This window comes from Ambystoma mexicanum, chromosome 12 (assembly GCF_040938575.1).
Source record: "Ambystoma mexicanum isolate Mex_15411 chromosome 12, UKY_AmexF1_1, whole genome shotgun sequence".
Lineage (NCBI taxonomy): Eukaryota > Metazoa > Chordata > Amphibia > Caudata > Ambystomatidae > Ambystoma > Ambystoma mexicanum.
The window spans coordinates 439444586-439456841 of record NC_090936.1 but is presented as its reverse complement, the minus strand read 5'-3'; the positions used below and the strand labels follow the sequence as shown (position 1 = coordinate 439456841).

The 12256-nt window shown below is 45.7% G+C and overlaps 1 protein-coding gene across 5 annotated transcripts in view; it reads right to left on the bottom strand.

Annotated features, from left to right (window-relative positions):
* Positions 1-12256, bottom strand: part of WNT5B (Wnt family member 5B) — a 515195-nt gene that overhangs the window by 50321 nt on the left and 452618 nt on the right. For all 5 annotated transcript variants that reach the window (XM_069628623.1, XM_069628624.1, XM_069628625.1 and 2 more), the window contains one exon: positions 7898-8190. In XM_069628623.1, the coding sequence (XP_069484724.1) occupies positions 7898-8190 (293 nt within the window). The remainder of the gene's footprint in view (positions 1-7897; positions 8191-12256) is intronic.

Sequence of the window (12256 nt, the reverse complement as noted above, 5' to 3'; positions counted from 1 at the left end):
CCACCCCTGGAGAGCCACCAGTCTGTCTCTATTGATCCATTGGAAATGTGACTTCTCATCACCGCAGAGCTACCCACCTTTGGAGAGGAACCAGCAGGGGAGTTGGCCAAGTACCCTCATTTCAAAGGATGCCAATTCAACTCTGTAAACAGCGTACTGTGGCCGTGTTTCTATAATGACATCAAGAAAAGGCTATGAGACGATCTCACTAGGGGCAGCAGCCAGCCGGTAGGGCTGATTTGAAAGTTGGAACCAAATCCCCCCAGGAACAGGGACCGTCAGATTACCTTCACCTGAATGACGTGGTTTTGGCTCCAGGCCTTGACATAGCTGCGCCCTCCTCTCCGACAGGTGGTCAGACCGGAGAGGTAGTATTACATGCGTGGGCCTGCTGTGTGCAGCTGATGAAAATGCAGACAGACGCTGCTAGACCGCAATGGCAGGGGCAGTGCCAACTGCCCTGGCACCTCTAGCACACATATACACAAGTTACGGGAGTTTCCATCGAAAATGTTCCATCTACACATTTTTCCATCGAATGTTTTCTAACGAAAAAATGTTCATCTATTGCATTATTTGAATTTTTTTGGGAGGGTCCCCCAAACCCAAGCCTCAGTGAGGAACAAGCGACGAGAACCTGCAGAAACTCAACGTCATTGAACACGTTGGTACTATTAGAATGGGGTCAATGGAAATGGATAGATCCTTTTTTGGAAAATTGAGGGAAAACACTGATGATTGGAAGCATTGTGAAATTTGGCAGGTAAGAAAACGGAGAAATTGGTATTTGCTCGGGATCCCACCGTTTTTGTCATGAAGTGAACCCAAGCAAGAGAACCCTGGTGCTCTCGCCCAACACTAAACCCATCCCTTCCAGACTATTCAAGTTATGTGTATTTAGCTCCTTAAATTATCAAGGTTAGTTCTTCTGTTCAAATTTACAGTATGTCTAAACTGTGTGCAGGATTTTTTTTTAACCAAGTGACTTTCTCCCCTTTTCTTCCTGGCTTCCTTCACAAGGACTTACATATACACAAAAGAGAAAAAGCATGTCCTATAGGCGTTGTCTGTCCCACTCTTAAACATCAACACATAAATAATTTGATCAAATATCGATTTATTGTAAAAATTCACCTTAGACTTAAAACAAACCACATGAAATAGTAGGCCAGGTGTGTCAAAACTGACCAACTTCAAAAAGTTGGCCATTTGTGTCCTCATACAGATAGCCATGTATTAGGACACAACTGGGCAACTTTTTGAATGTATTTGTTTTATCCATGTGTTTTGTAAAAAAAAAAAAATCATGAAATATGGAATTGCATGTGAATGCATATAGATGTGTCTATGTCTAGTGGGTGCGTTTTCTTTTGATTTCTAATTTTACTATTTCATGTGGATTGTATTAAGCCTAAGGTGAATTTGACAATACATCGATATTTGCTATTCCTGATATAATGATTTCTGTGTTGTTTTGATGTTTAAGAGTGGGACAGACAATGCCTATAGGACATACTTTTTCTCCTTTTGTGTATATGTAATATATAGTCACCCAGACAGTAGAGAAATAGAGTTTGGGGTCCGTGCAACAGGCTTCCTTCTGGGTTTGAGAACCAGCATCTATACCGTCCTTCACAAGGAACCGTGCCTCATTACTTTCCACTCTTTCTGATTCTCGTGTGCGACTTCGGGACGCCTTTACTCACTGTGGCTAGAATCTTAGCAGCGTCATATCTCGGCGGGGGTTCCATCCTTCAGTGGGGGAGGCAGACGGTCAGGAAAAGTCAGGAAGTGCGAGAGGCTGACAATCAGGAAAAGTCAGGAAGTGCGAGAGGCAGACGATCAGGAAAAGTCAAGAAGTGGGAGGCAGACGATCAGGAAAAGTCAGGAAGTGGGAGAGGCAGACGATCAGGAAAAGTGAGGAAGTGGGAGAGGCAGACGATCAGGAAAAGTCAAGAAGTGGGAGGCAGACGATCAGGAAAAGTCAGGAAGTGGGAGAGGCAGACGATCAGGAAAAGTGAGGAAGTGGGAGAGGCAGACGATCAGGAAAAGTCAAGAAGTGGGAGGCAGACGATCAGGAAAAGTCAGGAAGTGGGAGAGGCAGACAATCAGGAAAAGACAGGAAGTGGGAGAGGCAGACGATCAGGAAAAGTCAAGAAGTGGGAGAAGCAGACGATCAGGAAAAGCCAGGAAGTGGGAGAGGCAGACGATCAGGAAAAGTCAGGAAGTGCGAGAGGCAGACAATCAGGAAAAGTCAAGAAGTGGGAGAGGCAGACGATTAGGAAAAGTCTGGAAGTGGGAGAAGCAGACGATCAGGAAAAGTCAGGAAGTGGGAGAGGCAGACGATCAGGAAAAGTCAGGAAGTGGGAGAGGCAGACGGTCAGGAAAAGTCAAGAAGTGGGAGAAGCAGACGATCAGGAAAAGCCAGGAAGTGGGAGAGGCAGATGATCAGGAAAAGTCAGGGAAGTGGGAGAGGCAGACAATCAGGAAAAGTCAAGAAGTGGGAGGCAGACGATCAGGAAAAGTCAGGGAAGTGGGAGAGGCAGACGATCAGGAAAAGTCAGGAACTGTTATCTGAGATCAGAGCGATGCAGAAGAAGAGAAAAGATAGATTGCAGAAGTACCCGCTCTCCGAACAGGTTCTGTAGACAGACATGATAACACTCATTATTTGTTGAAAATGAATGATCTTGTAGGTGGCTGTCCGCCTCCCTCTGGAGTGCTGCAGTTTGCTGCAGTCCATTGCGGTGCAAATATCTTGAAAACCGTGTATCCTTGACTTCGAGTTTAGTTCCTCGTGCCGGGACCAGTTTAGAAACAACATTTTTTGTTTCTCTTCCCAGTGATCATGGTTCTCAGCATTGTAAAGCTTGTGTAGAAACATGTTTTGCTTCCCTTGCCTGTCAACATGGTTTACGGCTTTGTTGGCAGGCACCATCTCACAAAAATCCTCTGGAAAAGTCATTTCACCTGATGCAACAAACTTTTGGAAACTTCTGGAATGCTACCTGCCTTCACCTTCGCCTCTCAGGTCCATTCGCCTCTCATACATTTTTTGTTTCCCTCCCAGGTGAACATGGTTTATGGCTTCCTCGACAGGCCACAAACCCACAAAATCCTGCTAACTTTCACTGAAATCCAGGGAAAGGGGTGGAGTGTCCAAATGTAGTAATGTCCCAGGGTTCTAACAGGTAACTATGAAAAGTTTGGTGCAGATTGGTGAAACAGTGTGGAATTGTATAAGGAACAACGCTTCGCCAAGCCACAAACCCACAGACACATTTTGACTTTGATATCTATAGATGAACAATGTTTTACCAAGAAGCACTGTACAAAGTGCATATTGATGGCTGGAGCAGTACCATTGATGGGGGATTAATCTCAATCAAAGCTAGCCAAATGATGCGTCCGCTTACAGCCAGGCGACAGTGACAAAAAGATACAGAAAAAAAGGCTCTTTGATTTTGGAAAGTGCATTGCAACCTTAACTGTAGGGCTGCGCAGGCGCGTGGGTGAGCACGGGCAGGGGCGGCCTATAAACGCACACTAGACACATTCGCACACAAAAAGCATACACAAATAGACCAGAAAACAAAAGACTTTGGCGGCAATCAAGCTCTTATTCCTGGCGCTGCAGTAGGTTCCTCGCATGAGCACTTTGCAAAATCTATAACAAAATACGTTACAATTATGGGCCAAGAAGTCCCATTGCATAACACACGTCCTTTTGTAGGTACATTCTTAAACACACACAGATCCATGCAGTGGCGTTCCGGTAACACCCAGCCCTGTGTACAGGTACACCTCTATGTCATATACCGCTATCTCTACTTGGTTTTCGACAGCGTGTTACATCAGGTAATCTCCCATTAACTCGCTCTCTGCCGAGCCGGCACTGGCCACCATGCAGGTCTTGAACGAATAGCACTAAAATGCAGCGCAATGAAATCTTAGATGCACCTACATGTAAATAACTCCACCTGGCACTCAGACTGGACACAGGTGCACTTGGAGCAATCACCACAACCGTGGGGTGCTGGCACGTGTGGCACCCAACATCCGAGGGCTGGCCCGCACTGCACCGGTTACAGCCTGCCCTACTCAATTCACAGGATAGCTTGGCAGAACCTAGATGCAGGGACAAACTTGCAGAGCAAATGTGGTGCACCCCGGCCAACCCTTCTAGCCATTATGTGTCCAAGACACCTTCCATCCAAACACCAGGCCACTGTCTGATAGCGGAGCTTTGCAGCGACAGCACTTTCCGATAAGAGAACAGCACTGCAAAGGCATACCAATTGCAGCTGTGGGCTATACAGACCCCCTTTGGAATGGGTGAGAGGGGGATTGTACAGGGGCAATGCGCTGGTCTTGGAAGCAAGACCACACAGACCCATTAAGGTTCAAATCCAGGATTCGCGTTTAGAAACCGAACTCAGGTATGGTATTAGAAGAGTAGTTGGCTCTAGCTTTGGAAGTGACCTTGCTAGGCCATTGTTTTCTTGGTGCATCGTGGTGAAAAGGCACGTTGTAAGATCACAGGTAACTGGTTTGAGGTTTACCCAGTCTTCAGGTCCACCCGGCAGCACAGAGGTTACAGGATGCCCCTCGCCGGCATCACACGGCCAACTGCAAACTGCAGCACTAACACCAGATACTTCTACCAGGACCCCACAGGGGGCTACAAGCCAGTACCAATAGCCTTGATAAAGACCCTCGGGTCGAAACATGTGTCGGCTGACAACAAGGGGATTCAAGAACCCCCCAATGTACAATATGTATTGACAACATAAATCAACCACTTGCACAATTAAAAGCAAAATTACATCGCAATTTGCAACGTTTAAGAACAATTCTTTTCTAAATCCATTGAGCAAGATAGCCAGGAACGAACCCCCTTTTTCTCCAGGTATGGTATTAGGTACGCTATTAAAAAACTATCAAATAAATAAATGGATATATAGCACAGTGCTGTTGGATGAGGCCGACATTCTAGCAGCTATGAACTGCCAGTCAACTAACTTATCCTAACAACTACTGGCAAGGGTGTCTGTCCTCATAGGAAACAATGGGGTTAAGCTAATGTTGACATTTGTAGAGCGCACTTCAGCCACGAGTGACCTCTAGACACTGGAGCTGAAGGATTGCGTTTGAACATCAATGCCTAAATGTGGCAGGGTTCGGCTAAAGAACAAAGATACTGACAAAGAGGTAGGTCTTAAGGCTCGATAGAAACAGGAATGTCCTTGAGGGCAAGTGGAACATAGCTCCTTGAGGATAGGTGTCAGAAACAGCAAAAGTCTTTCTCATATCTGCCTGTGCCCAGTTCCTGTGATTGCACGACCAGTGGCATTCTGGAGTTACTGCAGCCGTGACAGAGCAGTGGTCGGGCAAAGACCGAAACAGAAGTATAATGCCAGCAGGACAGAGATGTAATGTTCAAGACAAGGCAAGAGCATATTCACGGTTCTTAAATGTTAAAGGATATTTGTACCGCACACTATCACCACCAGAGTGGTCCGGATCTGAAAAGGAAAGTGGGTGGGGGGTGAGTTAGTGGGAACGAGCGTGATAAGTACAAGAGAGCAGTGATGTGCTGCTGGCAGCTTCAGTTCGGTTAACACTGTTTGCAGAGCTTGGGGATGCTTTCCGGTCGTTAGCCGGCGTGTGCTGTTGTGCGAAGCTATGTGTGGTTTGTTTTGTTGTTGTGGTGTAGTGATGTTTGTGGGGTTTGTTGTATTTTAGGGTTGTAAATGGCAAAAAACGTTTTGCACTACGGCTTTGATTCAGAGTATCGGTTTTTCACCTGTGTAGATGGCAGGGGGCAGTGGTCTTAATTCAGCAGGCCAGAGACCATCAGCAGAGACTAGAGGGAGGGTCAATAATTAGGATCTCTAATTTAGAAGGATTCAATCTCAATTCATCCAGGGGCTCTGGGAGGGACAGAGGAGGTGGGCGCTGTGTGATGTCAGCTAAATTAACATCAACTTGAAGAGGGGGAGAATATACACATTAAAGGGGAGATTAAAAATAGACGATGCCTGCGGGGCTCCATTAATCAAGGTAGGAACTCTGATCTGTAGCCGGATAAACCCAGGAGGACCAGGGCTGAAGTAGCTGGTGTGTCCACAGGATAAATCCAGAAGGACCAGGGCTGTGGCAGTTGGTGTGTCTGCCGGATAAATCCAGGAGGACCAGCGCTGTACCAGCCGGTGTGTCCGCAGGATAAATCGAGGAGTACCAGAGCTGCAGCAGTCGGTGTGTCTGCAGGATAAATCCAGGTGGATCAGGGCTGCATCAGCCAGATTCCAAAGATACTGTACAATTAAAAGTAAAGGATGTGACTTCCTCCGGCCGGTTGAAAGGGAAGAGGTTGCGATTCTAAAAGAAAGTGTGCAGCTGGGAGGTCACTGCCTTTTAAAGCAGGTTTGCTAGATCGGGCCGACTCTAAATCGGAGGATAAGTAGATAAGTGTCCAATATCAGCATTGGCGTTTTTCAGTAGTGGGATGACTATAGCTTTCTTCACACATCAGGATACCAGTGTTTGAGATACGGAGGAATTAACTGGTTAAGGGGGTCGGCCACTTCACAATCTGCTGCACGTAAAACCGCACTCGGTTTGGGAGGCCTGTATGGACTCTGTGATAACAGTGTCCACCCGCAGGCCGGCCACCAAGGATATGCCCTTTGCTTGCCTTGAGCTACCTTTGCCCAAGGCAGGTACCCAGAGGGGACCTTACCCTACAAAAAAAGTGGGGTGGAAATGCGTGTTAGTTGCTCCCAGCTGGAGCAATGCACGGCACACACAGAGCAAAAATCTAGCGAGCAAAAGAGGAAGGGAAACAAGAGCACTGCCACTAGTCAGTGAGATCCTTCAATTTGACAGCACTGGCGCTTCTCCGCAGGGTTGTCATACTATTTACGGACAGTGCTGGTACTTTTCAGGAATACAGTGTGTTCAATGGTAAAAATTGGCTCTTCTCAGCAGTGCCCCTATATATTCAATATAATACTATCTCAGTTGGATGACTATAGTTTTCTTTACTTGGACCACACCATTTGAATACCCTTCCCCTTTTTTTGCGCTCTATTTCAAAATTCTTTCCTCTTTGCTAAACTCGCCTAAAAACGTACCTTCTTTCGGTATCGCCTGAAAAAAAACAATGCCAAAACGACGAAGCCGAAAACAACAAATTCTTTTATCGAATTTAGTTATTTTAGAATTTTTTTTTCAAAACAAATAGATGGGGGTTCGGTAAGGGAATAAATGTAGGTAGGGGAAAGGCTTCAAGGGGGTCTCCCCTCCACATTACATTTCACAAAAAGAAGCACACAAAAAAAAATGATTTTGTTTCCTCGAAACTTGAATTAAAAAAATGTGGTCTTTTCGGCCTCAGTTTTTTCCCCATTATTTTAATTTAGAAACCCTTCTTTCTTCTTGATCTTTTGGCTTGATTGTTCATTGCTCATATCATTGTACTGCGATTATGTTTTGTGAATCGCCTAGGCATTAAGCACTATAGAAATACAATACATAAATAGTTTTAAATGTAGTACTGGAAACTCTGAACTGGAATGCTGGACAATAATTAGGAATGTAGCAGTCCTTCTGATGAGACAGTGCTGGGGTTTCCCAGCAGGAACCATATTTGCTAAATGGGACAGTACAGCCACTTCTCGGAAAGACTTCCGTAGGGAGAGTAATGGGATGTCTTACCAGAACTGACACATGCCAAATCGGGAAGGCACTGGCATTTCACAGAAGGACTCAGGCACTGTGGTACAGAGAGAGCCTGCAATTACTTTACACATTATTAGCACAGTTTTGTTTGGCGCCTGGCTGTCGAGGGGGTGGTGGGAGAATGACGCTAGACACCAGTACCAAGCCTCCTTACCCTACGTCCAGCCTCGTTGTTCTGCAGGTTCATCAATGTTCGTGCCTGTTCTTCTGAGCCTTTGGGGTAGTTCTTTTCCCTCTCTCGTGCGTCAACAAACTCCTTGGCGAAGCGGTAACCATAATCCACATTGTCCCCACAGCCGCCCCAGAGCCAGTCTCGATGCAGGTCCTTGGGCCGTGTTGTCCGGCTGCAGCCACAGGTGGAGAGCTCACCCTCGCGACAGGCGCGGCTGATGGCGTTCACGACTCCCGCCGCACTGACTGCGTAAGTGAACGCCGTCTCTCGACTGCCTGCCGTTGGGGGAACAGAAAGGGAATAACCATTGGTAAGAAAACAAAAAGGCAAATATTGGAGCAAAGCTTTTCTTTACATGTGTTGCTCTCCCGTCTCCTCGCTTCTCTATCCATATCTTCCCCATGGACAAGGCACAAGGTAAATAGCTGAAAAACCCACCAGCCGGGAATTGTGGGTTAAGTAGATTGCTAAAAATCCTGGCAACCGCATTTGTCGCAGACTCCACATTTGTCATGTGTGCCTCTAAAATAGTAATTGGACTAGAAAGAGAAGTTCTTGTGACATCACAAAATGTCAGCGAGCCCGTCCCTAGCCCCACGACTGCTCCGCTGACGTCTTGATATGTCAGACAAGGAACGTCCCATTTATTTATTTTGGATTTATAAAGCGCCCAGCGGCCCTTGGGCATCGTGGCGCTGTTACAGAATATTCACTTATTACCCGAAGGCAGATAATACATATGCAGTGATACAAATATCATATATAGTAAGTAAGAGAAGTACATGAGGGCAGATATACAGAGGTAGTGTTACAAATAGCACCAATGGTACATAGGAGTAATACAGGTTAATGACAGTTGGTGTTCAATGGTTACATCGGAACAGTGTAGGAAGCTGTACAATTTGGAGGTGGTCTAGTTAAATAACTTTGTTTTTAGTACCTTTCTGAAAACTGTGAGGGATCCTTCCCTTGATAGGGATTCCGGCAGGCCGTGCTGTGGCCAGAGAGCAAGAGGAAAGTACCCAATTCACCAATATCATCCTCCCGTTTCCACAGTTTGTTTGTTTGTTTATTTATTTTGTATAGCGCTCCTGACCCAGAGGTATATGGGCGCTTAAGCATCAGGTTACAGGCATAGGTAAGAACATTTGTACATTTGTGCAGTAAATGTATAGTTACAAAAGCAGTTATGAAAGCAGTTATAGTGGAATTAGTAACATCGTAGCGGATACATACATACATACAGTGCTAGTTATTTGTTGAGTAACCAGGTGATGATCTTAGTTCTGAAAGGTTGAAATGTAGGGGTAGATTTGATGTCCAATGGAATAGTGTTCCATAATTGTGAGGCTAGAACTGGGAAGCTGGATCCACCGGCTCTTTTTAGGGAGTATTTGGGCACTGTCAGTTGTAGTGTATTAGAGGATCTGGTGGTTCTAATATTCTGTCTTAAGGTGAATTTATCGGTTAAATAAGGTGGGGCCAGGTGGTTAAGAGCTTTGTAGGTGAGGCAGATAGTTTTAGATCTATTTTTTGTTGGATGGAGAGCCATTTGCATGTGATTCTTGTGGCTGAGATATGTTCTCTTCTGGGAATATTAAGGGCGGCACGGAGTGCATTGTTTTGTAGAACTTGCAGTTTATTGACAACCGTTTTATTGGCACCTACATACAGGCTGTTGCAATAATCCAGTTTGGATTGTATAAGTGCTCTGGCTAGAGTAAGGCAATTGTTGGGGGATATCAAAGGTCTGCAGGCTCTGATTAGTTTCCCAGTGTAAGCAGTGGCTGAGGCGGTCATATTAATTTGTTTGGCGAGGTTGGTGTTAGTGTCGAGATAGAAACCCAGAGTTTTTACACTTTTGGCAGTGGGAATAGTGTTGCCGTCAATGGTGAAGCTAGAGTAGCTAGGGCTGAGATTCCGGATAGTGTTGGGTGAGCCGACAAGGAGCAGTTCAGCCTTGTCATCATTCAGGCAGAGGCCATGTGTGGCCATCCATGCCTGAATGATGGAAAAGACTTCACCGATCCTGTTGGCGTCCGCGTTGTAGTTGCCTGATAAAGTGAGGAGTATCTGGGTGTCATCTGCGTAGTTGGTGTAGGTGACACCCAGATGGTCCAGTTTATCGAATAGGGGCTTTGTAAATATATTATACAAAGTGGGTGAAACACAAGATCCTTGTGGGACACCGCAGGTAATGGGAATAGGGTCGGCTGCTGCTATGGGTGAGAAGACTCGCATGGTCCTGTTGTCCAGGAAGGATTGGATCCATGTGACCGCCGAGTGGGAGAAGTGTGCTGCCGATGATAAGTGGTTGCACAAGATTTTGTGGTCAACCAGGTCAAAGGCAGCGGAGAGGTCGAGGAGAAGCAGGCTGGCAGCCCTCCCTTTAGCTTTGATTTCGTCTATCTGGCTCTTGAGATCAACAAGGGCCGTTTCCGTCCCATGTTGGGGACGAAAGCCAGATTGGCGAGTACCTAGTAATAGGTTAGTTTCAAGGTAATCCTGAATTTGTAAATAGGCCACTCTATCAAGAATCTTTAGTAAAAATGGGACAGTGGTAATGGGTCTATAATTTGTGGGTATGTCTGGGTCGAGGGTCTGTTTTTTTAGCAGGGGTATGACCCAGGATTGTTTCAAATTACTTGGGACCATGTTGTTAGAAAAAGACAAGTTTATTAATTTGGTGATGAAGGGGGAGAGATCCCTGGCAGCATCCTTGTTAATCTGTGCGGGGCAACTGTCCCCCTTGCAGTTCGAGGGTTTCAAGGATGCTATAATTTTTTGTACTTCAGGTATGGTAACCTTTTTGAAGGTGAAGCCTGAGCTAGTGGCGGTGAGTGGGGGATGGGTGGGTCTGGAGGTGGGGTCATGTTGCCGTTTGTTTCAAATTTTAGTTTGGAGCCCTGAAATTTTGTTGGCAAGGGCATTCTGGATCCCTGTGCACCAAGGTTTATCCTTTGTGCAGGTATCTTCGGGAGGAGTGGGGTTTTCTAATTCCTTTAAGATGTTAAAGAGCTCTTTTGTGCTGGAGCCTGCCTGTGAGATCCTGGAATTAAGAGATTCATTCTTAGCACGTGTGATCTCATTTTTGTAGAGGGTGGAGATATTGGTAAGGTTGGTTCTATTGTCTAATGAAGGCACCGATTTCCATAGTGATTCAAGTTTGCTTTTTTGTAGTCGGAGAAGTTTGAGCTCTGGGGTGTACCACGTATTCAGGTGCGCTTTAGGTTTCCCTTTGCGCATTTTTAATGGGGCAATGGTGTCGATAGCTTTAGCCATGGAGTCATTATAGGCGTTGACCAGCGAGTTTAAGTCAGTTGTAGTTGGTAGGGCGTTCAGAATGGGGGTCACCAGAGGCATTAAGCCTTCAGCTGTGATGTTGCTCTTTTTCCTAGTTAGGCAGGCCGGAGCAATAATAGGCCTTTTGTGCACTAGGTTGTTGATATTAATGTCAAGGGGGAGGAAGTGGTGATCTGTCCAGATGAGCTGTACAGGGTCCTTTAGGGTGATGTTGCAATTGAGGGCGGTTCAGTGCTGAGCTAATTGATGGGACACGTTTATAATGGAGCATGACCAGCAGCAAGCTACCAGAATCCATTCATGCATCTATGTTATTATGGGGGATGCCCTACCCTTATGGTATGATGTTCTTACATCGGCAGACTTTTTTTCGTGGAATTTTGCCGAAAATGTTCAGTCAGAAAATCGAATTTGAAAATAGGGCGGGTGAGGGAGAGGAAGAGGATATAAGGGAAGGGGGGAGGGGGACGGGAATAGGGACTAGATAATAGTGAGTTTTCCTGGCCAAAAATATTCTGCCAACAACTCAGTTTTAATTAAAAAAATCTGCCGATCTAAGAACATAGAACCACCCTTACACATTTTAGAACCATAAAATATTCTTTCAACAATACCTGCCGGATGAATACAAATCCCTCTCCCCACAACAACAGTCCTTGTAACTATGTTATTGTATAAAATGCCATGCCTAATTCGGGCACAATCCTGCTGTAAAGCGCTCTGCTGCTCTTGAGAGCTAGGCTCGCACTATAAGCAATAAAATACTTTTTTTAAAAGGCAGTGAAATGTTAAGAGGAACTGCATTGGGAATCGCCTCTCTTCTCACTAACAACGCCAAACCAGGATCAAAGATGACTCTTTTAGGCGACTTTAACTTGGGCCTCAATGACCCCAAAGACAAGAACGCTCTGGCACTATCAAATACTATGTCTGAACTAGGCTTCCTGAACCAAATCACCAGCCCTACACACAATAAATGTAGAACCCTAGATTGGATCACTGATCTCAACTGGGACATCAAGATCCTCTCTAATCTAC